We start from the raw sequence: 24,897 nt of genomic DNA, 5'->3' as shown, positions 1-24,897 counted from the left end.
GGCTTCATGAGGCTTCACTCAGGCTTCATGAGGCTTCATCAGGCTTCATCAGGCTTCATGAGGCTTCACTCAGGCTTCATGAGGCTTCACTCAGGCTTCATCAGGCTTCATCAGGCTTCATCAGGCTTCACTCAGGCTTCACTCAGGCTTCATCAGGCTTCATCAGGCTTCACTCAGGCTTCATCAGGCTTCACTCAGGCTTCATCAGGCTTCACTCAGGCTTCACTCAGGCTTCATCAGGCTTCATCAGGCTTCACTCAGGCTTCATCAGGCTTCATCAGGCTTCATCAGGCTTCACCAGGCTTCACCAGGCTTCATCAGGCTTCATCAGGCTTCATGAGGCTTCATCAGGCTTCATCAGGCTTCACCAGGCTTCATCAGGCTTCATCAGGCTTCACCAGGCTTCACCAGGCTTCACTCAGGCTTCATCAGGCTTCATCAGGCTTCATGAGGCTTCACTCAGGCTTCACCAGGCTTCACCAGGCTTCACCAGGCTTCACCAGGCTTCACTCAGGCTTCATCAGGCTTCATCAGGCTTCACTCAGGCTTCATCAGGCTTCACTCAGGCTTCACCAGGCTTCACCAGGCTTCACCAGGCTTCACTCAGGCTTCATCAGGCTTCATCAGGCTTCACTCAGGCTTCATCAGGCTTCACTCAGGCTTCACCAGGCTTCATCAGGCTTCACCAGGCTTCACTCAGGCTTCATCAGGCTTCACCAGGCTTCACCAGGCTTCATCAGGCTTCACCAGGCTTCACCAGGCTTCACCAGGCTTCACCAGGCTTCATCAGGCTTCACCAGGCTTCATCAGGCTTCACCAGGCTTCACCAGGCTTCATCAGGCTTCATCAGGCTTCATCAGGCTTCACCAGGCTTCACTCAGGCTTCATCAGGCTTCACCAGGCTTCACCAGGCTTCACTCAGGCTTCACCAGGCTTCACTCAGGCTTCATCAGGCTTCACTCAGGCTTCACTCAGGCTTCATCAGGCTTCATCAGGCTTCACTCAGGCTTCATCAGGCTTCATCAGGCTTCATCAGGCTTCACCAGGCTTCATCAGGCTTCATCAGGCTTCATCAGGCTTCATCAGGCTTCACCAGGCTTCACTCAGGCTTCATCAGGCTTCATCAGGCTTCATGAGGCTTCACTCAGGCTTCACCAGGCTTCACCAGGCTTCACCAGGCTTCACTCAGGCTTCATCAGGCTTCATCAGGCTTCACTCAGGCTTCATCAGGCTTCACTCAGGCTTCACCAGGCTTCATCAGGCTTCACCAGGCTTCATCAGGCTTCACCAGGCTTCATCAGGCTTCATCAGGCTTCATCAGGCTTCACCAGGCTTCACTCAGGCTTCATCAGGCTTCACCAGGCTTCACCAGGCTTCACTCAGGCTTCATCAGGCTTCATCAGGCTTCACCAGGCTTCATCAGGCTTCACCAGGCTTCACCAGGCTTCACCAGGCTTCACTCAGGCTTCATCAGGCTTCACCAGGCTTCACCAGGCTTCACTCAGGCTTCATCAGGCTTCATCAGGCTTCACCAGGCTTCACCAGGCTTCACCAGGCTTCATCAGGCTTCACCAGGCTTCATCAGGCTTCACCAGGCTTCATCAGGCTTCACCAGGCTTCATCAGGCTTCACCAGGCTTCACTCAGGCTTCATCAGGCTTCACCAGGCTTCACCAGGCTTCACTCAGGCTTCATCAGGCTTCATCAGGCTTCACCAGGCTTCATCAGGCTTCATCAGGCTTCACCAGGCTTCACCAGGCTTCACCAGGCTTCATCAGGCTTCACCAGGCTTCATCAGGCTTCACCAGGCTTCATCAGGCTTCATCAGGCTTCACCAGGCTTCACCAGGCTTCACCAGGCTTCATCAGGCTTCATCAGGCTTCACTCAGGCTTCATCAGGCTTCACTCAGGCTTCATCAGGCTTCATCAGGCTTCACTCAGGCTTCATCAGGCTTCATCAGGCTTCACAGCTGGTATAGCCACGGAACAGTCGAGTACAAACCAAACTACAGGTATAATAACCCGAGGGTGAAGTCCTGCGTCCTCGTTGGAGTCGAGGCCAACGATGGCGGGTCGTCAGAGAGCTTCTGCAGGAGGCCGGCTGCAGATGAGGGCGGAGAGAGACGTGCCGCTCGAGAACACTAAACTAAATGCATATATTACACAACAAGAGAAGAAAGTGCAGCCGCTCTGAAGGAGAACTGAAAGCAGCTGCTGGAGACCCACAGACACGTGACTCCTGCCAGGAGGGAGTTTGTATAACAACGTGTTTGTGGTTAAAATATATGAAAAGATTTGAGTTGAAACAGTTCATGTTGTTAAAATGACAGGTTTACTAAATCTACAGCTCGAGTCCTGCACACACACACACACACACACACACACACACACACACACACACACACACACACACACACACACACACACACACACACACACACACACACACACACACACACACACACACACACACACACACACACACACACACACACACACACACACACACACACCCCCCCCCCACACACACACACACACACACACACACACACACACACACACACACACGCACGCACGCACGCACGCACGCACGCACGCACACACACACACACACACACACACACACACACACCACACACACACACACACACACACACACACACACACACACACACACACACACACACACACACACACAGAGACAGACACAGACAGACAGAGACATGCACGCACGCAGACAGACAGACGCGCACACACACGCACGCACGCACGCACGCACACACAGCTTCATGTAGAAGTTTCTGATATTGAACATGTTTCCACTCTGACACACACGCATCCTCGTACTCTACCCGCAGTGTGTGTGTGTGTGTGTGTGTGTGTGTGTGTGTGTGTGTGTGTGTGTCTGTCGGTGTGTGTGTGCGTGTGTGTGTGTCCCCGCCCCCCTTTGCTTCATTTCCTGAATCCCTGCCTCTTCACTTGCTGTGACATGGGACACAAACGCACACGTACGGATTAAAAACTGCATAAAAATGACGAGAAAAGGTAAAAAATCACTTTCTTTTAACTCTTACGTCACTTTTACGTAACGTGTATTATGATGTGCTGCCGCGAGGTTTGACTCAACTGCGACCAGTCCTTCAGCTTTACCGTAACAAAGTACTAAACTAAGTGACACAATTACCGTAAAGTACCTAAAACACGTGATTTAATTACATAATAGTCTGTATGGTTCTCCGGTGGTTATAGTAATGTGTGTTTTATAATGTTAGTGACTCGAAAATGTAACGCACCTGAGAGCAGGTGCGTTGTTTGTTTGCTTGTGATGCGTTCAGGAGCTGTGGGAAAATACCACACCGCACCTTCAAAGCGCCAATAAGTGGTGAAAAGTAAACTGTTCCGAAATACAATTTATTTCTTAAAAGTATAAGCATAACATTATACTTAAAATAACATAAATAAAAGTACCTATCATGCAGGATAATTATAAACCTATGTTTAAATATAATACTGATTCATCTATTATAATACATCTGAATGTATGTATATGTATTAGTATGATACTTTTGAGTTTGAACAAATAACCAAAGATCTTATTCTCAACATTATTATTAGTATTTACACAGTCATATATATATTTGTCTTAATATTTAATATGTATATTTTAACATATTATCAGTTGTTTTACATTGTAGTACATCTTTGTTTTAAGGTATTGTCTTTTATATATTGTTAACATATTTCTTACATAATTATTATGTTTTGTAAAAAATATCAATTTTTTTTTTTTTTACTTATTTTTAAATAAATGTGTATTTTTGGACAAATATTCTAGTACTTGTATCATTTGCGTTCCCTGACCTTTACCTGCAGAAATACTGGTTTCAAGTACAAGGAAAAAGGAAGAAAAAGCACATTTTAATGTTGCTTTATAATCATTGATTTAAATCCACTTTTTCCTCAGCTCAGTTTGGGCCCGCCTCCTTCTGATGAGCTCCACCAATGGGCTGAGGGCAGGGGCGGGGCCAGGATGAGTGCTGAGCTGCTATTGGAGGAGACGCTCATCAAGCGGTCTCAGCAGAAGAAGAGAACTTCTCCTCTGAACTACAAGGAGAGGCTGTTCGTGCTGACCAGGAGCAAACTCACATACTACGACGGGAGAGCAGAGGTCACTTCTTATCACATGGTTATCATTTAAATATTATTCAGGAATTATTTGGGTTGAATTTGAATATATATATTCTTTATATTCCTCTCCACGAGCAGAAGAAGTTCAGGAGAGGATCCATCGAGCTGAGCAGGATCAGATGCGCAGAGGTCGTGAAGAACGGAGGAGGAATAATCCCCTGCCAGAACAAATACCCCTTCCAGGTACAGAGAGAGGATGCTAGGAACTACATTTCCCATGATGCTTCAGTAGAGTGGTAGCTTTAAACTGAAGCTTCATCACTTCCAGTGGCGTTTCTATATGTACAAAAGTGGTGGGGCACAAACAACTCAGATGTCTATATATAAGCTTCTGCAGAGAGGTTCATGGCTGGTGAGGCTCTGGCACTGACTCTTCAGGTTTACAAATATATTAAATCAAAATATAATATTATTTTCAAACGCTTTTTTTGTCTGATGCTTCAATTACTTTTAAACAGACAGTTCAACAGAAGGATACCCACAACATGTAATGTTATCATTTAAATATTGAATTGTTCTCTCTTAGTAAGATCCCATTTTCAATAAAATTGCAGTCTTACCTTGACTTGAAGATGAAGTCCATTTGCCTATCCCTCTGGACAAAAATCTCTATTACTCTTTTGTAAAAGTCCTCCTTATCTTCTTGTAGTTTCAAAAGTCTATCATAAATCTAATCTAATCAATAGATGTTTGATTCGAAAATGATAAAAGTAGGGTAGACATGTGGATATTATCCGGCTGAACAAAACGTGCATTTATCTAACAGCTACGTTTCCCACAGATCTTATTTTGAGCTATTTTCTAAAATCCCATGGAGAAATCTTGTTGCTTTTTTGTGGAGGGAAGCCATGCGCAGCTTACTTCCGGGTTTTAGGACGCCTCACTGCAGCTCTCTCTCCTCCTCTTCACACACCACACTTTTCGCGGCACACATACTTACAGCCAATCAGCTCTGAAGGATGTGAGATGATGTATGGTGGGGATGGCAGCACTTTGCCTCTATGGTCATTATTTTTTTGCCACACACATTAAATAGGAAAATACTCTGAGCATGCGCAGTGTAGTTTTTACAGTCACCGTTCACTTAGACAGTGAGAGGGAGGGGCAGGATCAGGTTTTGTCCCACATGGCTCAAAACAGCTCAATAGGCACACACTGTAGACACTAATTAGAAGAACACAGACTAAAACAGCAATTTACAGACGGATCAGATGATTAAACATGATCTTAAAATATATTTTATATATTTTTTAATTTATTTTTTGCATTTTGTTGTAATCATTATTTGAATACTTTCTGCTGACACTAGGTGGGGCTGTGCCCCACCTGCCCCTAATGACCAGTCGCCACTGATCACTTCATACATGGGAATACAAACTTGAAACACGATGATTCTCGGGAACGTATCGCAGTTAAAGGAGCCGGGTATAATAAATAATACATACTAATACACAATTCAAAGATGAAAAACAACGAACAAAGTATTTCGTGTGTGTTTTTGTGCAGGTTGTTTACGACGCGAACATTCTCTACGTGTTCGCTCCGAGTCACGACAGCAGGAGTCTCTGGGTGCAGAGCCTCAAAGAGGGTCAGTCTGTATTTATTATTATTTTATAATTGTATATATTATTTATACATTTTTTATTATTATTTTACTATTAATATTTTATTATTATTATTGTATTTTTATTTTATTATTTTATTATTATAATTTTATTAATATTTTAATAAAACCCAAACCCTTCCCTATATTGTAAAGCGACTTTGAGACTCAGAAAAGTGCTATAAATACAATGTATTATTAGTAAAAGTTAGTTTAAAAAACCACGTGTATTCTATATTTCTATTCCTGTAGCGTCTGATGATTTCCTTTTTTCGTTCCTCTTCATAAAGACTTTGCTCTCGTGCCAGCAGCCTCGAGCTTCTGCACGTTCTCACACTTTTAAACCACACACCTGAAACTGGTTTTCACACTTTGGTCCAATTTCCCAGAAGCCCCCACTGTTTCTAAATGTTGGGTTTTTACACGAGATACCATTTCACTTTTAGATTCAATGCTGGACAGTTTGATACAAAGACGAAGCCTTAAAGTGCATAAATCCCACTTATATTCTGTGTATATCTCAGTTAAAACGTAACAAAGTGATGTGATAAATATATTTTTTGATTCAGTATGACTTACACCTTACATATCTTTGAAGTCCATTGTAAAAAACATCCATAAATCAGCTTAGAAAAAGTGCTTATTGCTAATTCAGCGCACTTTTAATGCTGCTAATTTGCCAAAATAAAATATAGGCCAAAACAGAGTTGTAGCTCACAGGCTAACGGCCCGTCCACACTACAGCTTCGAAAAAAGCTTGGAGCTGGGCGTGTCTGAAGCTCGACCAACAACCAATCACATGAATCTCCCGCCCCTACACACACGCAGCTGTTTGATTGGCTAGAGCTTGTACTGGCATATGATTTGATTGGCTGACGCTTCCACCGACAGCTTCAGAAGCTTCAAAAGTTGAACATTGCTCAACTTTTGCAGCCTGGAACGCCAGGAAAGCTCCGCTCTGCTTCCCACAATGCAGTTCGGCGAAAAGTGACGTCACCCCATTCAAAGTGAATGGGCAGACGCGTTGGAAACCGTTTTTGAAGCTGTCAAATCTGTAGTGTGGACGGGCCGTTACTCACAATATCCATAGCGACATTAAACGCCCTCTTTTTCACTTCCCCTAAAGCAGTGCTTCTCAAAGTGTGGTCCGCGGACCACTGGTGGTCCGTGAGCGCCCCCTAGTGGTCCGCCAGTATATTGGTAACATTTCACATTTTAAATAAATACATAAATGTAAGTCTTCCGCACTCTCGCGGGAATCTCTCCGCAATGGAGCGAGCTTAAGTTTAACTTTCGATTGCATGAGATAGCCCAGCGCAACACCTACCTCACACATGTTGCCACTTGTTTGTAGCATGTTCAGGCGATTTGTAATCTGTTCTAGAAAAACGATTTTTTTTTTGGATATTTGTGGAGTTAGGTGGTCCGTGAGTGTTTTTGTATTGGTTAAGTGGTCCTTGGTATGAACAAGTTTGAGAAACACTGCCCTAAAGCATTATGGGAACACGTTTAGCCTAGCGTCTTTTAGCTCATTGTTGTCGGCCTGTATTCCAATGTTCATGTTTAAACGTTAGTAACCGAGCAAAAGGTGTCTTGTTTAAATCCCTCAAGGCATTATGGGACATATTTAACTACGATTTTTAGCGTTTTTTTAGCTTATTGTTTCGGTTTTTCCGGCAAATGACTGCAATGTAAGTTGAGTCTACAGGCTCTCATAACATTAACTACATAACAAGTGATGAAGGAACTAGCAATCAGTGTGTTTTTGCTGGCCCCAAGTGACCAAAAACTATACTTATTGCACCTTTTAAGACATTTGGATAACGCTTAACTCTTTATATGTCAGTTTTTACGTAGTTTTTTAACCGTTTGTGTGTCAGTATTACAGCTTATGCTCATATGAGGCACGAAAAGGAATATTTCTATAATTTCTAGACGTTTTTTTTCCTGTTTACATGACCCGTTGACACGTTGATTTTGTGTTTGCAGCGATCAAAGATAACCCCGGGGTCTGGGCGAAGTTTCACCCTCAGTTTTGGCAGGAAGGGGCGTGGCTCTGCTGTCGTCAGGCAGAGAAACTGGCTCCGGGCTGCGAGGAGTACAACCTGTTCGGAGACAGTGAGAAAAACAGTGTTTTAGTTTAAAGTAGTTTGAGAAGTTTTCACACACTTAAAAATCAACACAGAATTACGGTTTAATCCAAGAGGCCTTGAGCTCTTCTTTTGGTTCCTCAGCTTCACATATATCGAGGGTTTAAAGAGTGATTTAGAAGTAAAGCTATTCAATAAGTGCAGGGCAGTGAAGAGTACACTGTCTGCCTCTGAGATGTCGAGGATTGGAAGTTAAAAGCAGCGGGAAATATAAATACGTACAGCAACATTGTACTTAGTTGAATACACCGAGTTACTACTTGCTTGTAGTAGTAGTATATCCTCAATATCATTTTAAACCTTTTTTTGGCTTGTTTTGGCTCTCAGGCTTGTTTAAAGATTGCTTTGGCGAACCTTTTTAAATAAATGTGGTAATACGTCATAACAATAACACCACATTGTTTACTTCAGGAACATAGTGACATCGTTAATTCATCACCAATACAACAAGAGTGCGTGAGAGGTCACGGCGTCTGACAGCAGAGATAGTTTAAAAATAATTATTAAAAAGAAGCGTTCTGCTCACTCTTTCTGTTCCTCTTTTAAAGTTTCCAGAAAACCTCTACCCCCGATTCCTGGTGAGGAGCGCAACAACGAGAGGGTAACACACACACACACACACACACACACACACACACACACACACACACACACACACACACACACACACACACACACACACACACACACACACACACACACACACACACACACACACACACACACACACACACACACACACACACACACACACACACTGATACTGAAACCTTCATATTAATGATGTTATCTTTCACTGGAGATTTTACTTAAACGTATCATGTTTGTATAGATATTTTTATATTTTCCATATTTTTACTTTAACTTCATTGGAACATAAAAATAATTTACCCTTTTAACCTTATTTTTTGGGACATTTAATTTAATTTATTTAATCCAGTTTTTGCACATTGTTAGTTTAACTTCTTCTGTTTATATAAGTATATCTTTTGTATCTTTTTATTTTATTCCTAAATAGACGACATTCACCAATTCCAATTTCCCCCGTTTAAAAAGACAAAATATTCAGATTTTGAAAAATATAATCCTACATTTTCCTCGGGATGTTTAGCTGGGATGTTGCGATGTTTCTCTTCCTCCGATAATCCCAATCTATAGCGTTTAAGATGAAAGCTAATCATAGAGTTGTCAGAATGTATTTGTGTTGGTATGAATCTGTTTCTTTGAACGTCATTGCTACAAAAACCCCACATTTGATCAATCTTAAAAACTTGTCTGTTTTTCTCCCCGAGCAGCGGCGGCCCCCTCCCCCCCCCCCTCCCTATGAACGATGAAGATGATGAAGACGAAGATGAGGATGAGGAGGAAGAGGCGGTGGTGGTGGTGGCGCTGTACGATTTCCCCGGGATGGAGCCCCACGACCTGAGTCTGGAGAAAGGAGGCGAGTACGTGGTCCTGCAGAAATGTGACGTGAACTGGTTCAGAGCGAGGAACAAGTACGGGTGAGTGTGGATCTACTATCTGCCACCAGGGGGCGCTGTGTCACAACAATGGGAAAAAAAGACGGCGTTTGTTGGCGTCCATTGCAGTTAGAAGTTGTTATTTTTGAATGTTGACAAAGCAGCAGCTTGTGTTGGTTGCCGTCTTGTGAAAAGTTGTCAAAGTAGTCATTTTGGCATCATTTTCATACGTTAATTCAATATGGTAATTCCAGGTGCATAACATTGCATATTAATCACAAATTAAAATTACAACATTTGGCTGTATATCTAAAAAGTGTACAGTAAAAACGTCGTAGGTTTATAAATGAATATATGTTTGAGACAAAGAAAGCAGGGATATATATATATATATAATAGGGTTATAATTCTCACAGATTTAAGTGGCAAATTCGTTTTTTCTTCCACATACATTTGTCAGAAAATCTAATAAGTATTAATAATTGTTTCAATTGTGAATTGTATTTTTTATTTTGCCTAAAATCCCTGTTATAGGGCATCCAATGAAATGCACCATTACCTTGATTACAATGACTAATTTCTCTGAAACATAATATCGTCGTTTTTACACCTTTTAATGCTGAAATGTAACATTCCGTTAAAATTGTTTAGTTAGTCCACATGAATGCATGATTATCAGTGTGTTTCGAGATGCTAACCTAATTCCTCCTGTGTGTGTGTGTGTGTGTGTGTGTGTGTGTGTGTGTGTGTGTGTGTGTGTGTGTGTGTGTGTGTGTGTGTGTGTGTGTGTGTGTGTGTGTGTGTGTGTGTGTGTGTGTGTGTGTGTGTGTGTGTGTGTGTGTGTGTGTGTGTGTGTGTGTGTGTGTGTGTGTGTGTGTGTGTGTGTGTGTGTGTGTGTGTGTGTACAGAGAGGAAGGCTACATCCCAAGTAACTATGTAACTGAGAGAAAATCCGGAAACCTGGTGCATTTTGTGTGAGTTAATCATTTCTCACGTTTACCGGTAGAATAATATTGGTTTAGATGTGGGGCATGTCAAACTACCAATGAGTTGCATATTCTTCACACTAATGTACCAGATCTCTGTGAAGACGTGCATGTGCATAATGTTAGTTTATTGATGTTGTTGTTGCAGGTGGTACAGTAAACAAGTCAACAGGAATAAGGCTGAGGAGCTGCTGAGGAAGGAGGTGAGTTTCGAACTTTCACCCTTTCCAATCTAAAATAATAAATATCTGACGCTTTATTTGTACCGTTCCTTCCCATTTTCTGCCTCATTTGAGTTCCTCGTTGACACACCATTAACTTCATTACATTTAAAAATAGGTATATTCTTTTGAGTGTTGGTGGAGGAGATCTTTGCATATTATTTGTTCAAAAGGATGTTGGGATCACAAAGTCACAACATGCATTATGTCGCCCCCTGCAGGATAAAGAAGGCGCTTTCATCGTCAGAGACTCCAGCACTTCGGGAGCTTACACCGTCTCTCTGTACGCCAAAACAGCTGCAGGGTAAACACTTACACTAACTTAGTTACATACCTGTGATTGTTTTTATATTTCCACCAGACTTTGGGGAGCTAATCTACCTCACTACTGTATAGATCATTCTCATGCATTAGCTTCTGTAGCAACAGGCTTCAAATTAGCCTCACCTGGTCTGTTGTAGACTTCATTTTGTGCCTCAAAAACAAGACATTTATAGAAGATGTTGATCTTGTTTTGAGCCGGGCCATATGCAGATTAATTCTATACACAACATGTTGTGATCCACTAAAGTTATGCACGATACAAGATCAATAATTGGCACTTTTTTTTTCCCGCCATATTGACCTTTAAAATAACAAAACGTATATTACCTTGCATGTTTTATTACATTGTTGAGACTTACTACATATACATATAATACACATCTGGTCTTAATCGATATGCATTATTGAGCGTTAATGCAGTGTGCAGAATGATGTAAAAAGTCTGCACAAAACTATTTCTGCAAATTAATGGAAAACAATGGCTGCCTGGATCAAAAATGGACATGAAAAATCACGTACATTTTTTTTGCTATTAGAACCGGATTGAGTTCACTTAAATGTAATGTAAAATCAAATATGTTCCTCATTAGCGTCACTACCATTCTGTGCTAGCTTGTTGTTAATATAGCCTAATTGTTGTTGTTGTTGTTGTTGTTGTGTGTGTGTTTCAGGGACGGAGGTGCCGTTATAAAGCATTACCACATCAAGGAGACACAGGGATTGCCTCTGCAGTTTTATCTGGCTGAGAAACATTTATTCTGCTCCATCCCCGACCTCATCGAGTATCACAAACACAACGCAGCAGGTACTAGCTCATTTACAGCCATGCTAGCAAGCTAACATGCTCACAGTGACAATGCTAGGTCTGTGTTAGCAGGCTCACTTCCTAACAATGACAATGCTAGGTCTGTGTTAGCATGCTCACTTCCTAACAATGACAATGCTAGGTCTGTGTTAGCATGCTCACTTCCTAACAATGACAATGCTAGGTCTGTGTTAGCATGCTCACTTTCTAACAATGACAATGCTAGGTCTGTGTTAGCATGCTCACTTCCTAACAATGACAATGCTAGGTCTGTGTTAGCATGCTCAATTCCTAGCAATGACAATGCTATGTCTGTGTTAGTATGCTCACTTCCTAACAATGACAATGCTAGGTCTGTGTTAGCATGCTCGATTCCTAGCAATGACAATGCTATGTCTGTGTTAGTATGCTCACTTCCTAACAATGATAATGCTAGGTCTGTGTTAGCATGCTCACTTCCTAACAATGACAATGCTAGGTCTGTGTTAGTATGCTCACTTCCTAACAATGATAATGCTAGGTCTGTGTTAGCATACTCACTTCCTAACAATGACAATGCTATGTCTGTGTTAGTATGCTCACTTCCTAACAATGACAATGCTAGGTATGTGTTAGCATGCTCACTTCCTAACAATGACAATGCTAGGTCTGTGTTAGCATGCTCACTTCCTAACAATGATAATGCTAGGTCTGCGTTAGCATGCTCACTTCCTAACAATGACAATGCTAGGTCTGTGTTAGCATACTCACTTCCTAGCAATGACAATGCTAGGTCTGTGTTAGCATGCTCACTTCCTAACAATGACAATGCTAGGTCTGTGTTAGCATGCTCACTTCCTAGCAATGACAATGCTAGGTCTGTGTTAGTAGGCTAATATATAAGCTAACTGTACATACATTTCCTTATTTAAATGTGTCTTTATTTCAGGTCTTGTTGCCAGGTTGAGGTATCCAGTCGGGAAACAGGATAAAGCGGCTCCGTCCACCGCAGGATTCAGCTACGGTGAGACAGTTTTAAAATGTTTAAAATCCGTCTAGTCCTTCCTTTACCTTCCTCCCCGCTTTCTGTGTGAAGTATAAGTCAGTGAGGAAGGACGCAAGTGAACAAGTAGGTAGATAGGTAGGTAAGGAAGTGAGTAAGTAAGATAGTAAGGAAAGAAGAACATACGAAAATAAGTAATGAAGTAAGAATGTAAGTTAGTTAGTTAGTTAGTTAGTAAGTAAGTGGGAAAGTAAGTAAGTTAGTAAGGAAGTTAGTTAGTAAGTAAGTAAGTAAGTGGGTAGGAACTGGAGGGAGGAAGGAAATGGGTAAGTAAGCAACCAAGCAAGGAACAAAGAAAGGAAGGAAGGATTTGTATGCAAGTTAGTAAGTCAGTAAGGGAGGAGGTGTAGCAATTAAGGAAGGAAAGTCAGAAGTAAGTATAAGGAAGTAAGGGAGGAAAAAGTAAGTTAGTAAGGAAGGAAGTGAGTAAGTAAGTAAGCAACCAAGCAAGTACTTAAGTTAGTATGTTAGGAAGGAAAGAAGGAAGTACGTAGGTGTAAGGAAGGAAGGAAGGACATTAGTAAGAAGGGAAGGAAGTGTAAGTAATTAAGGAAATAAAGAAGTAAGTCAGTAAGTAAGTAAGTATATTGAAGGAATGACGTGTAAGTAGGGTATCTCTCCAGCTTTTGTTGACCCCAGACTTTACTCCATGTTTCTCCCCCTCTCCCCTCTCCCCCTATAGAGAAGTGGGAGATTGACCCCAGATCTTGCTCCATGTTTCTCCCCCTCTCCCCCCTATGGAGAAGTGGGAGATTGACCCCAGACATTATTCCATGTTTCTCCCCCCTCTCCCCCTATAGAGAAGTGGGAGATTGACCCCAGATCCTACTCCATGTTTCTCCCCCTCTCCCCCCTATAGAGAAGTGGGAGATTGACCCCAGATCTTGCTCCATGTTTCTCCCCCCTCTCCCCCCTATAGAGAAGTGGGAGATTGACCCCAGTGAGCTGACCTTCATGAAGGAGGTGGACTCTGGGCAGTTTGGGCTGGTGAGGCTGGGGAAGTGGAGGCATCAACACCGAGTGGCCATCAAGGCCATCAGAGAGGGAGCCATGTTGGAAGAGGACTTCATCGAGGAGGCCAAGGTCATGATGTAAGGACCAGCCCAACATTAGCCGCCTTTAGCTTAGCGGTGGTGACGTGAAGTCATGTGACCGTGCTGCAGTTCCTTTATATCCCAACATTAGCCACCTTTAGCTTAGCGGTGGTGACGTGAGGTCATGTGACCGTGCTGCAGTTCCTTTATAGCCCAACATTAGCCACCTTTAGCTTAGCGGTGGTGACGTGAAGTCATGTGACCGTGCTGTAGTTCCTTTATAGCCCAACATTAGCCACCTTTAGCTTAGCGGTGGTGAGGTGAGGTCATGTGACCGTGCTGTAGTTCCTTTATAGCCCAACATTAGCCTCCTTTAGCTTAGCGGTGGTGACGTGAAGTCATGTGACCGTGCTGCAGTTCCTTTATAGCCCAACATTAGCCACCTTTAGCTTAGCGGTGGTGGCGTGAAGTCATGTGACCGTGCTGCAGTTCCTTTATAGCCCAAAATTAGCCGCCTTTAGCTTAGCAGTGGTGGAGTGAAGTCATGTGACCGTGCTGTAGTTCCTTTATAGCCCAACATTAGCCACCTTTAGCTTAGCGGTGGTGACGTGAAGTCATGTGACCGTGCTGTAGTTCCTTTATAGCCAAACATTAGCCACCTTTAGCTTAGCGATGGTGACGTGAAGTCATGTGACCGTGCTGCAGTTCCTTTATAGCCCAACATTAGCCACCTTTAGCTTAGCGATGGTGACGTGAAGTCATGTGACCGTGCTGCAGTTCCTTTATAGCCCAACATTAGCCCCCTTTAGCTTAGCGGTGGTGACGTGAAGTCATGTGACCATGCTGCAGTTCCTTTATAGCCCAACATTAGCCACCTTTAGCTTAGCGGTGGTGAGGTGAGGTCATGTGATAGTTCCTTTATAGCCTAACATTAGCTTTTTCCTTCCCCAGGAGGCTCTCTCACCCTAAACTGGTGCAGCTCTATGGCGTTTGCAGCCAGCTCAAGCCCATCTACATCGTCACAGAGTTCATGGAGTTCGGCTGCCTGCTGAATTTCCTCAGGCAGCGGCGGGGCAGCTTCAGTCTGGAGTCTTTACTGAGTATCAGCCTGGACGTCTGCGAGGGGATGGAGCACCTGGAGGCCAACGGATTCATCCACAGAGACCTGGTAACTGGATCCTATTCAAAAACTAACTCTAACTGGGAGAAAATTAAATACAAAAATGGCTGGTTTCCAAAGCTAACTGATTCCTGTTGAACTCAATGTTACATTTTGTGAATGATGGAGATATTGTTTTAACTCTTTTTAAAGGATTACTTCAGAAACAAAAACATAATTAGTATATCAATTGATCAAGGCCAGCATTGTTAAATATAAGAGTAGGAATATTTATTTTTCCTTCTCAAACTCAGGCTTCCAGGAACTGTTTGGTGAACGACTCTCTGGTGGTGAAGGTGTCTGACTTCGGCATGACCAGGTACAAATGTAATCCTATTAAGATTACATCGACTAATCGTACGAAATATATGGACCTGACGTCAATAGCTTTACAATGTTGACTTATCGTACGAAATGTATTTAAAGTAATTAAGTTATTGTACAATATATAAACATGATATCAGTAATTCTTACGTTATCAAGTTATCGTACAACATATGGACTTCACATGAGTAATTTCACGTTATTGGCTTATGTACGAAATATATGAATCCAGACTATATGAATAGAATTTAACGCTGTGACTTATCGTAAAAGACCTGACGTCAATAATTTCACGTTATGGGCTTATTGTTTTTCATTTTACTTATTGTTTGGTTTTGTGGTTATAATCTATTTTATTTGTAACTATATTTGAATGTTTCCTTTAAATATTCTTAAGAACTAATTGTTTCCGTGTCAAATTAAAATGGCGATGTTTGTCTTGTAGATACGTGTTAGACGACCAGTACACCAGCTCATCGGGCACCAAGTTCCCGGTGAAGTGGTCGCCTCCCGAAGTCTTTAACTTCTGCAAATACAGCAGCAAGTCCGACGTCTGGTCCTTCGGTACGTTCACTTGTCACATCGCAAAGATTCACACAATCAAGTGCTAGCATCCAGACACGACCTACAGGTAGCGTATCTCAGCGTTAGCTAAACATTTTTAAACACTGAAGGCACGGCCCCCGAAGGGTGCGGGACGGGATGTATGGGTGGAGTCAAGATGTTTTAATTGGAAAAATGTGTCATTAGATGATTACATGTGCAGGTTAAGCATGAAAATAGAGTCAAGGCGGACAAATACCACCTTGTTTTCTTATTTTCCATTCATTCATTCAAGCTTCAGCAAAGTTTCAACAAACGAAGCTTCGGACTCATTGTTTGTTTGTTTGTTTTGTTTCCAGCCGTTTTGATGTGGGAGGTTTTCACCGAGGGTCGCATGCCATTCGAACAGAGTCAGAACCACGAGGTCGTTACCTTGGTAACCAAAGGTCACCGCCTCTACAGGCCCAAGATGGCGACGCCCACAATCTATGACATCATGCAGCTCTGCTGGCACGAGGTGAGAGCCCAGAGACTCAACCTTTTTTAATCCTAATATACTGTGAGATTTAAGATTTTTAAGATACTTTTAAATTCAACTTGTGTAGTGAGGTGTAGACAGCTGTAAAGTTGGGCATTTTAACATGGGGGTCTATGGAAATTGCTGCCTTCTGCAGACTGCTCCTACTGGCCACTAGATGAACTGCGGTTCGAGACACTTCCGTATTAGCGTCCCGGCTCTTCCCCAGAGTTTGCCGCTTGGTGACATCTCTTTCTGACCGTTAGAGCCAATAGAATCGAAGGGGAATCTCCCCGCACACACTCATGTTAAAAATAAAAGATGGCGTCTTCGCGCAAGCAGTTTTGCTCCAGAGCGAAGCTGCCTCTAGGTCTGACATCTCAAAACCGAAAAGCAGATTTATTGCTCATGGATTATCAGAAATCATTCAAAGTGACACAGACACATTGGATTAACCGATGGATTAACTTCAGCATCGTTTTTTTTATCATTTTAATGCCATTGAAGACCACTTTTGACCAGACTACCACACAGGTGAGCCATTTTGCCGTTTTTGGCTAACTAGCTCCATTTGTTTTGATGTGTGTTCTTGTTATTATCTCCGCGAGTTCGTATGATTGAGTGATAATGAGGATAACCATCGATTCTGTGTCTCCTCACGATGTGAAACGATGGGTTGAGATGTGCAGCAAAGATAAATAATAAGGTTTTGTGAGTGAATTTCGGTGCCGTCATCTGTTAGCATTTTTCGCTCGTTGCTAATTCAGAGGCTCAGCGTTAGCATTGTGGGGTTTTTAAAAATAAATAAATTAAAATGATCAGTTAGATGAGTTTCTTTCCGTTCCATGGATATAAAACATTCATAGTCTATTAAATGAACATGCCCTCAGACACTGTTTTCTGCAAGATATTGCAGGAGGCCTCCGGAACCGGGGTCTCTCGGGTTTAACAGGTTTCACTGTGTTATGATAAAACACTTTTATATATCTGAATATCTTTGTTTCAGAGACCGGAGGAGCGTCCATCTTTCGCTCAGCTCTGCCTGATGATCTCCGACGCTCTGGAGGCTGACGCCCCGCCCCTAAACTGATCAACCGACCAATCAGCTGCTCCCACCATCCCTGAGGGCCATGTTGCCCCCAAACCCCCACCATTCACCTCACTGTTATTGTTTAATTTACTGACAATAACACAATGAAGATGTTGTAATAGAGTTGTGCAGGAATGAGTCCTAAAACCCTGTTTCCTGTTTCCTTGTCAATGGTTTCCTGAACATGTTTTTGGTTTTTAATCCTGAAATAAGGTCTGTGGTTAACACAAGGTGAAGGGATTTTTATTCTACGACATAAATTACGTCAGTAAATACCGCACTGGTGAATTTAACAACAGCGGTTGCTAACAAGTGTCCAAATGAGACGACTAAACGTCATCACGTCCTACATTAGCCGCCTTTAGCTTAGCGGTGGTGACGTGAAGTCATGTGACCGTGATGTAGTTCCTTTATAACGTTAGATTTTTACTTCAGAAATCATAAAGTGGTGTTACTGCTGAACTAAACTTATTAGTATCATAAAAGTTTGTTTGACACAGAGATTATTTTCTAACATAATTCAAAATAACCATTAAACCAGGGAGATGCTGCCTTCAGGGTCGGACTACAGAAAACGATATCCCTGCACCACTCTACGGTGCTTACATTGTCTAGAACTGACAAATCAGATGAAGCGGATGGACCACTCACTCATAATCATCCACCAATCACGTTTGTTTACCCATTATAATAAACTCACACATCAATATATACCAGTGACGTGCAGTCAGGAGTGAGCCTCACCTGTCATACTCCAATGTAACGGAAAAACAACTAAAGAAAAACTAAATAGTAATAATAATAAAATGTCTCCACTGATCTGTGTTGTAAATGTGATTTATGTTTGATTCCAATCGCTTTTTATAGTCAAAATCAGCAAATTGGCCGAGCTCCGCTACAACTACGGGTAGCGATGGGAAGTGAGGCAGGGACGAGCTCTGCCTCTCGTAAGCCTGTGGGGTGAGGTGAGGCACAGATGAGCTCTGCCTCACCTCAGAATGCGTCACCCCACAGTAACTGGCTGGAAAGCAGGCCCTGAGCGCATGCCTGCACCATCTCACTGCATGTTACCAATGTAATGTTTTTAGATCCCTTTATTACATTTATCCTCGCCATCCAGAGTCTCTAAATAACTTATTTCACGTATATATGATATTTAGGCTCGCTGGTCTCATCACACAACGGCAATGAAAAAAGCACCAGGGGAGGCAGCCATAACCTCTGCCGCACTGAAGTGCAAGTGAGCCCACAGGTTCTTGTTGCTACTGTTATTCTACGCAGGGACGGTAGACGCGAACAACAAACTAGACTTTTGAAACTAGAGGAAGATAAGGAGGACTTTTACAAACAAGTAATAGAGATTGTTGTCCAGAAGGATAGCATGGACTTCATCTTCAAGTCAAGGGAAAACCACAATTGTAATTAAAATGGTATCTTACTAAGAAAGAAAAATCCAATATTTAGATGTTGGGTATCCTTTTGTTGAACGGTCTGTTTAAAATGAATCGAAGCATCGGACTAAAAAACCTTTTGAAAATAACCGAATATTTCGATTAAGGTCAAAATATAATATTTGTAAATCTGACTCAGAAAGAGTCCGTGCCTCACCAGCCACGAACCTCACCGCACGTCACTGATATATATATTCTTTTTTAATTTGCTTCGCTGCCGGCACGAATAGATTTGATGCAAAATATTTGCAGGCGAGTATTTTGCATTATTGCGTCATCCTGTCTATAAAGGTCTTTAAACTGAAGTTGTGTCCATCAAATAAAACACTGCTCACGTTGATTTGTAGTTTATTTTTCTGTTACGCCGTGTACAAATATTCTGTAAAGGAAGTAAAGGACCGTTCAACGCACCGTCCTGTATAAATATCAAAGTCAACTTTAATGTACATTTTTCTGTGTGTTTGTACAGACAGAGAGATCGAAATAACATTTCCAACAATCCCGAATACAAAATACAATAATACAAATATGTATACAAATATATATAAAATATGTATATCCTATATATATATATATATATATATATATATACAACCAACAGACACATTTACACATATGCACACAACAATCAATTTATACAAAATAACAGTCACTTCAATATAGTGCAAGACTGTCCATAGCAGCGTCAAAAAGTGTCTGGTGCTGGAATTGAGTGTCTGAGTGTGTGGGGGGTTACAGTCCAGTGGGGGGAGGGGGGAGGGAGAGAGGGGAGAGAGTTCAGCCTCCTGACAGCCTGGTGTAAAAAACTGTTCTTTAGTCGAGTGGTGCTCGACTTCAGGCTGCGGAAAGCAGGCAGGAGGATGAGGAGGGAGGTGGAGGGATTGAGGATGAAGAGGAGGTGGAGGGATGGGGGATGAAGAGGCAGGTGGAGGATGAAAGGCAGGTGGAGGGATGGAAGATGAAGAGGCAGGTGGAGGGATGGGGGATGAAGAGGAGGTGAGGGATGGATAAGAGGATGGAGGGATGGGGATGAAGAGGAGGTGGAGGGTGGAGGAAGAGGCAGGTGGAGGGATGGGGATGAAGAGGAGGTGGAGGGATGGGAGGATGAAGAGGAGGTGGAGGCATGGAGGATGAAGAGGCAGGTGGAGGGATGGGGGATGAAGAGGAGGTGGAGGGATGGAGGATGAAGAGGCAGGTGGAGGATGAAGAGGCAGGTGGAGGATGAAGAGGGGGTGGAGGGATGGAGGATGAAGAGAGAGGTGGAGGATAAGAGCAGGTGGAGGGATGGAGGATAAGAGGAGGTGGAGGGATGGAGGATGAAGAGGCAGGTGGAGGGATGGAGGATGAAGAGGCAGGTGGAGGATGAAGAGGCAGGTGGAGGGATGGAGGATGAAGAGAGAGGTGGAGGATGAAGAGGAGGTGGAGGGATGGGGGATGAAGGGAGGTGGAGGGATGGAGGATGAAGAGGAGGTGGAGGGATGGGGGATGAAGAGGAGGTGGAGGGATGGAGGATGAAGAGGAGGTGGAGGGATGGAGGATGAAGAGGCAGTGGAGGGATGGAGGATGAAGAGAGGTGGAGGATGAAGAGGAGGTGGAGGATGAAGAGGCAGGTGGAGGGAGGATGAAGAGAGAGGTGGAGGATGAAGAGGAGGTGGAGGGATGGAGGATGAAGAGGGGGTGGAGGGATGGAGGATGAAGAGGAGGTGGAGGGATGGAGGATGAAGCAGGTGGAGGGATGGAGGATGAAGAGGGGGTGGAGGGATGGAGGATGAAGAGGGGTGGAGGGATGGAGGATGAAGAGGAGGTGGAGGGATGGAGGATGAAGAGGCAGGTGGAGGGATGGGGATGAAGAGGAGGTGGAGGATGGGGATGAAGAGGAGGTGGAGGGATGGGGATGAAGAGGAGGTGGAGGGATGGAGGATGAAGAGGAGGTGGATGGAGGAGGTGAAGGGGGTGGAGGGATGGAGGATGAAGAGGGGTGGATGAGAGGCAGTGGAGGGATGGAGGATGAGAGGTGGAGGGATGGAGGATGAAGAGGGGTGAGGGATGGAGATGAAGAGGGGGTGGGATGAAGAGGGGGGGGATGGAGGATGAAGAGGAGGTGAGGAGGATGAAGAGGGGGTGGAGGATGAAGAGGGGGTGGAGGGAGGGTGGGGTCACCAGCGATGCTGAGTGCTCTGCGGCGAGGCGGTGCTGTCGATGTCCAGAGTGATGGGCGTGAGGCACCGAGTGTTCCTCTCAGCTGTGTTCACGATGCAGGCTCTTGCGGTTCGACGGCTTTCGTGGGTGATTGACGTGGTTGTTTGCTGCTCCAGGAGAGATCCTCGCTGATGGGCACCCTCAGGGATTTGGTGCAGCTCACCTGCTCCACAGCAGGCACCCTCGATGGTCAGTGGGTGGGGTGTGCAGGTTCTCCTGAAGTCCTCAACAATCTCCTTAGTGTTCTCCACGTTGAGGAAGAGACTGTTGTCTCCGCTCCACCTGGCCAGCTGGGTTCACCTCCTGGGTCCTCGTCGTTGTTGCTGATGAGAACCACCACGGTTGTCTCGTCCGCAAACTTGATGAAGTGGTTGGAGCTGTGTGGGGGGGTGCAGTCGCGGGTCAGCAGGGTGAAGAGCAGGGGGCTGAGCACACATCCTTGGGGTGCCCCTGTGGACCCTCTGGTTGGCCCTGGTCTGAGTCACATCCTCAATGCGTTTGGTGATGTAACAGTTTGTGTATATTCCTGGGTGTTGGTGGTGTCGTCGGTGTGGCTGCTTCATCAACATGTCCCAGTCTGTAGCTTCAAAGCAGTCTTTAGCCCGCGTTCACACTGCGGTAACTTTTCCCCCAAAAGGTTCATGCGAACTTAGTTCATGATCGCGTTCACACCAAAAAGAGCCGGTACTAAAAGTAGTTAATGCGAACCTTTTTACCCCTCGAAAGTCCCTGCTAGAGAGCAGGGACTTTCGAGCGGCTCTTTAGTGAGGAAAGAGCGGATTGCAAACCACGCCCCGTAAAACTCCCAAAAAGTTTTGTGAAGCCGCCATTTTTATCCTCGCATTAGCATTATTAGCATTAGCATTAGCCCAGCGCAGAAACGCAGAGAGACTAACTTATGGCAACACAAAATAAACATGGGAGCGGTGGAGATGAGGAGGTGTCGGCGTTCTGGCGATTTACTCGGAAGGCTTCAGTAGAAGCTGCTGGGACTCCCAGCAGCTTCTACTGAAGCCTTCCCCAACTCCGGGGGCTTCCGGCCGGGGACTTTGGGCGGCAGTATACGCCGTGAAGTGGTTTTGCGGCCTGCCAGTAAACCCAAAGCAGAAGAAGAAGAAGTGACGTCAGCGGCTTCATTTGCCTAATCCTCCCTCAGGGACTTATTCTGGTGTGAACGCGATCTGTACTTAGTTCATGAGAACTGAAGAGTTCGCATGAACTAAGTTCGCATGAACCTTTGTGGGAAAAGTACCGCAGTGTGAACGCGGCTTTTGAGTGCAGCTGTGCTGTCCTCTTACACACACGTTTTATCAAAACAGTGAGGTGATAAGAGTGTCCCATGTTGGGGAGGGGGGAAGCTTTGTATGCTCCCTTGATGGTGGTATAAACAAGATCCAGTTTCGTTTTCTCTTGTTAGGAAATCAACTTGTTTCGCATGAATGTGGAGTCATATTGAACAAAAACACTTCCATGGAAAACCCCAGATGATACAGATGTTCTGTAGCCACACCTCCACGGACATGTACCTTCCTTCAGACTGAGTTCATTCAGTTTCAGCAGATTTCATGTAGCTCTGATCCAAGATGGTAAGTGTTTGTTTTTAAAGCTTTATAAGGATTATTTCTGAATTTGTTCATCTCTGGATTATTTTCTCATTTAATGGATTACTTTTAAAATGTTGAAATTGCAGATGAGAAATGGGAGTCACAGTTTACCCAAAGTCTGAAATGATTTTCAGTTTGTACTCATAACACATTTCCTCTGAACTAAAGATAAATAAATATAATTTAAAATATGAAATCCTTAATCCTTCATTTAGGTTTAAATATGTTTTCTAACAAAATATTCAAAAATAAAAAAGATTATAGTTCAGTTAAATCTAAACACTGTAATTGTAGGTTACACTGAAGTTGTGTCCATGAAATAAAACACTGCTCATGTTGATTGTCTCTTTTTCTGTTAGGCAATGTACAAATATTCTGTATTGCCGATTCAAATTATCGTACTATCTCAAATAAAGTAATATGATCAAAGAAAAACTAAAATCCAGAAAATGTTTTCCATGATTTATGCGATTTTCCAAAAGTAAAAATAAATAAATGAACTATTATAGTTCTGAAAAATATAAACGCTGTATTTTTATATCTCGAATACAAATTATATGAAAGTTACGGCAAGTCTAAGTGTATTGTTACATTTCTTGTAAATCTGAAAACGCGAAATAACTTGGATTATCAAGACGGTGCCGTGTTGATGCGAAACGGCTGATTCTGCAAAATTTTACTGAAAATACTTTAAGTAGCTTTTGCTGACAATGCTTCTGCACTTCTTCTCAAGTTCCTAAAACAGGACTTTTAGGGAGTATTTTATTTTATTACTGCTTCATGACGATGTGAAACGTGAACAAAATAACACTTTATTTTATTTATTTATTTGTATTAACCAGCAAATCTACAAGCAGTTTTTCTAACGGAAATCTATCCCAGATGTATTGCTGGTATTCGTCCAGGAAATAAAGCCTGATTATCTTTGTGTGAACAGAATGCCGAACAACAAAAGTGGAACTTGGGAATCATTAACCAGTGTGTAAGGAATGAGTTGAAACCCAGCTAATGACTCCTAAAATAAGCTCAAGAGGTTTTTATCAGTCAGATCAGTAAATACCCCGCTGGTGAATACGTCATCACTTCACCACTCTCTGAGATAACATTATGATTCCTCTCCGAAAAGGTCTGGTTTGAACTGGTATCAAACTCTAATGTTTGATAATGCATTGTTCTTTCCCCTCCCAAAAAATACACAGTATGTGATCCTAAAAATGGAGTCTCCTGCCCTTTGCCACCATCCTCCTGTCCATCCATCCCACACTAACCAAAGTGGTGAATTCAATGGCTGACTGTCCTGGGTTTCTTCTTGATGAAAAAACACCAAATGTGTCCCGAATCTTGCAGGACGGGACGATCCTGGACCAGAACCGATATAAAGTCATTTGTCAGACCTTCGAGAACAAGCGTCGGTTCGTGACGCTCTACGACACCAGCAACAAGATACCAGTGTTTTCTGCTTTCAAGTACAGAGGGACAGAAGGAACAACGAGTGAGAGACCACGTCGTTGGATGATGGAGCCACAGGTTTGTTTTTCTTTCTCTGACTCAAACATTATTCAACTTTCGACTATTCAATGGCGTTTAACTCCGTCTACCAGTTTTTACACTTCAAGAGAGAGAGACAGCGACCTCATCAGCAACTGACAGGTTGATTAAGAAAAGTGTTTATAGTTTGACGGCAATAGATAATGGGAATATGACGCCATCAACAGCAAGTCAGCCATCTTTGGGGATTCAAGCGACCGTAACCCATTGACTCTCTCTCCATTATGGCGAGCAAAGTGGCGTAACTTTTGAATGTAACTTCTTGAATGTGGGCACTGTTTGTGTCCTTGGCTGTAACTGCCACTCCTATAACTAATGAAAAAACAAAAACAAAGAACCTTGGGTTTACATTTTATAGTTTTATAGCAAAATGGAAAACGATGGAGAGGTAGCACACATCAGCAGAGATGCCGTATGAGTGGGACCAATGTTATTTATTCACTTTAATTCAGTACAACAATGCTCCTCTGATTCTGAGGAGAGCTCTGTCGGTAAGGGCAATTATATTTTGCCTTTGCTTTATTCATATTAGGTGAAAAACATCCAAACGATGACCAGTGAAAGCTCGTAGATATTAAGGGCTTCTGTCGTTGTTGGATGCTATCCTCCAAATATGGCTGTGACGCCCCAGAATGCACGGCGGCTACCAT

At 43.3% G+C, this 24,897-nt stretch overlaps 1 protein-coding gene across 1 annotated transcript; it reads left to right on the top strand.

Moving 5' to 3' along the window:
- The first annotated feature begins 2,940 nt into the window (after positions 1-2,940).
- Positions 2,941-19,236, top strand: LOC117443731 (tyrosine-protein kinase Tec-like). The gene is given in 19 exon segments (XM_034079623.2): positions 2,941-3,044; positions 3,964-4,167; positions 4,266-4,370; positions 5,694-5,775; positions 7,780-7,908; positions 8,489-8,541; positions 9,236-9,261; positions 9,263-9,442; positions 10,309-10,374; positions 10,535-10,589; positions 10,829-10,911; positions 11,603-11,736; positions 12,665-12,739; positions 13,698-13,869; positions 14,764-14,980; positions 15,226-15,290; positions 15,741-15,859; positions 16,198-16,355; positions 17,362-19,236. Coding segments are annotated over 18 exon segments (1,941 nt in total). The 5' UTR covers positions 2,941-3,044; positions 3,964-4,029; the 3' UTR covers positions 17,446-19,236.
- The last annotated feature ends 5,661 nt before the right edge of the window (positions 19,237-24,897 follow it).

The sequence above is a fragment of the Pseudochaenichthys georgianus genome, unplaced genomic scaffold, assembly GCF_902827115.2.
Source record: "Pseudochaenichthys georgianus unplaced genomic scaffold, fPseGeo1.2 scaffold_668_arrow_ctg1, whole genome shotgun sequence".
NCBI lineage: Eukaryota > Metazoa > Chordata > Actinopteri > Perciformes > Channichthyidae > Pseudochaenichthys > Pseudochaenichthys georgianus.
The sequence above is the reverse complement of the archived record's forward strand: the minus strand, read 5'-3'. Positions and strand labels throughout refer to the sequence as shown.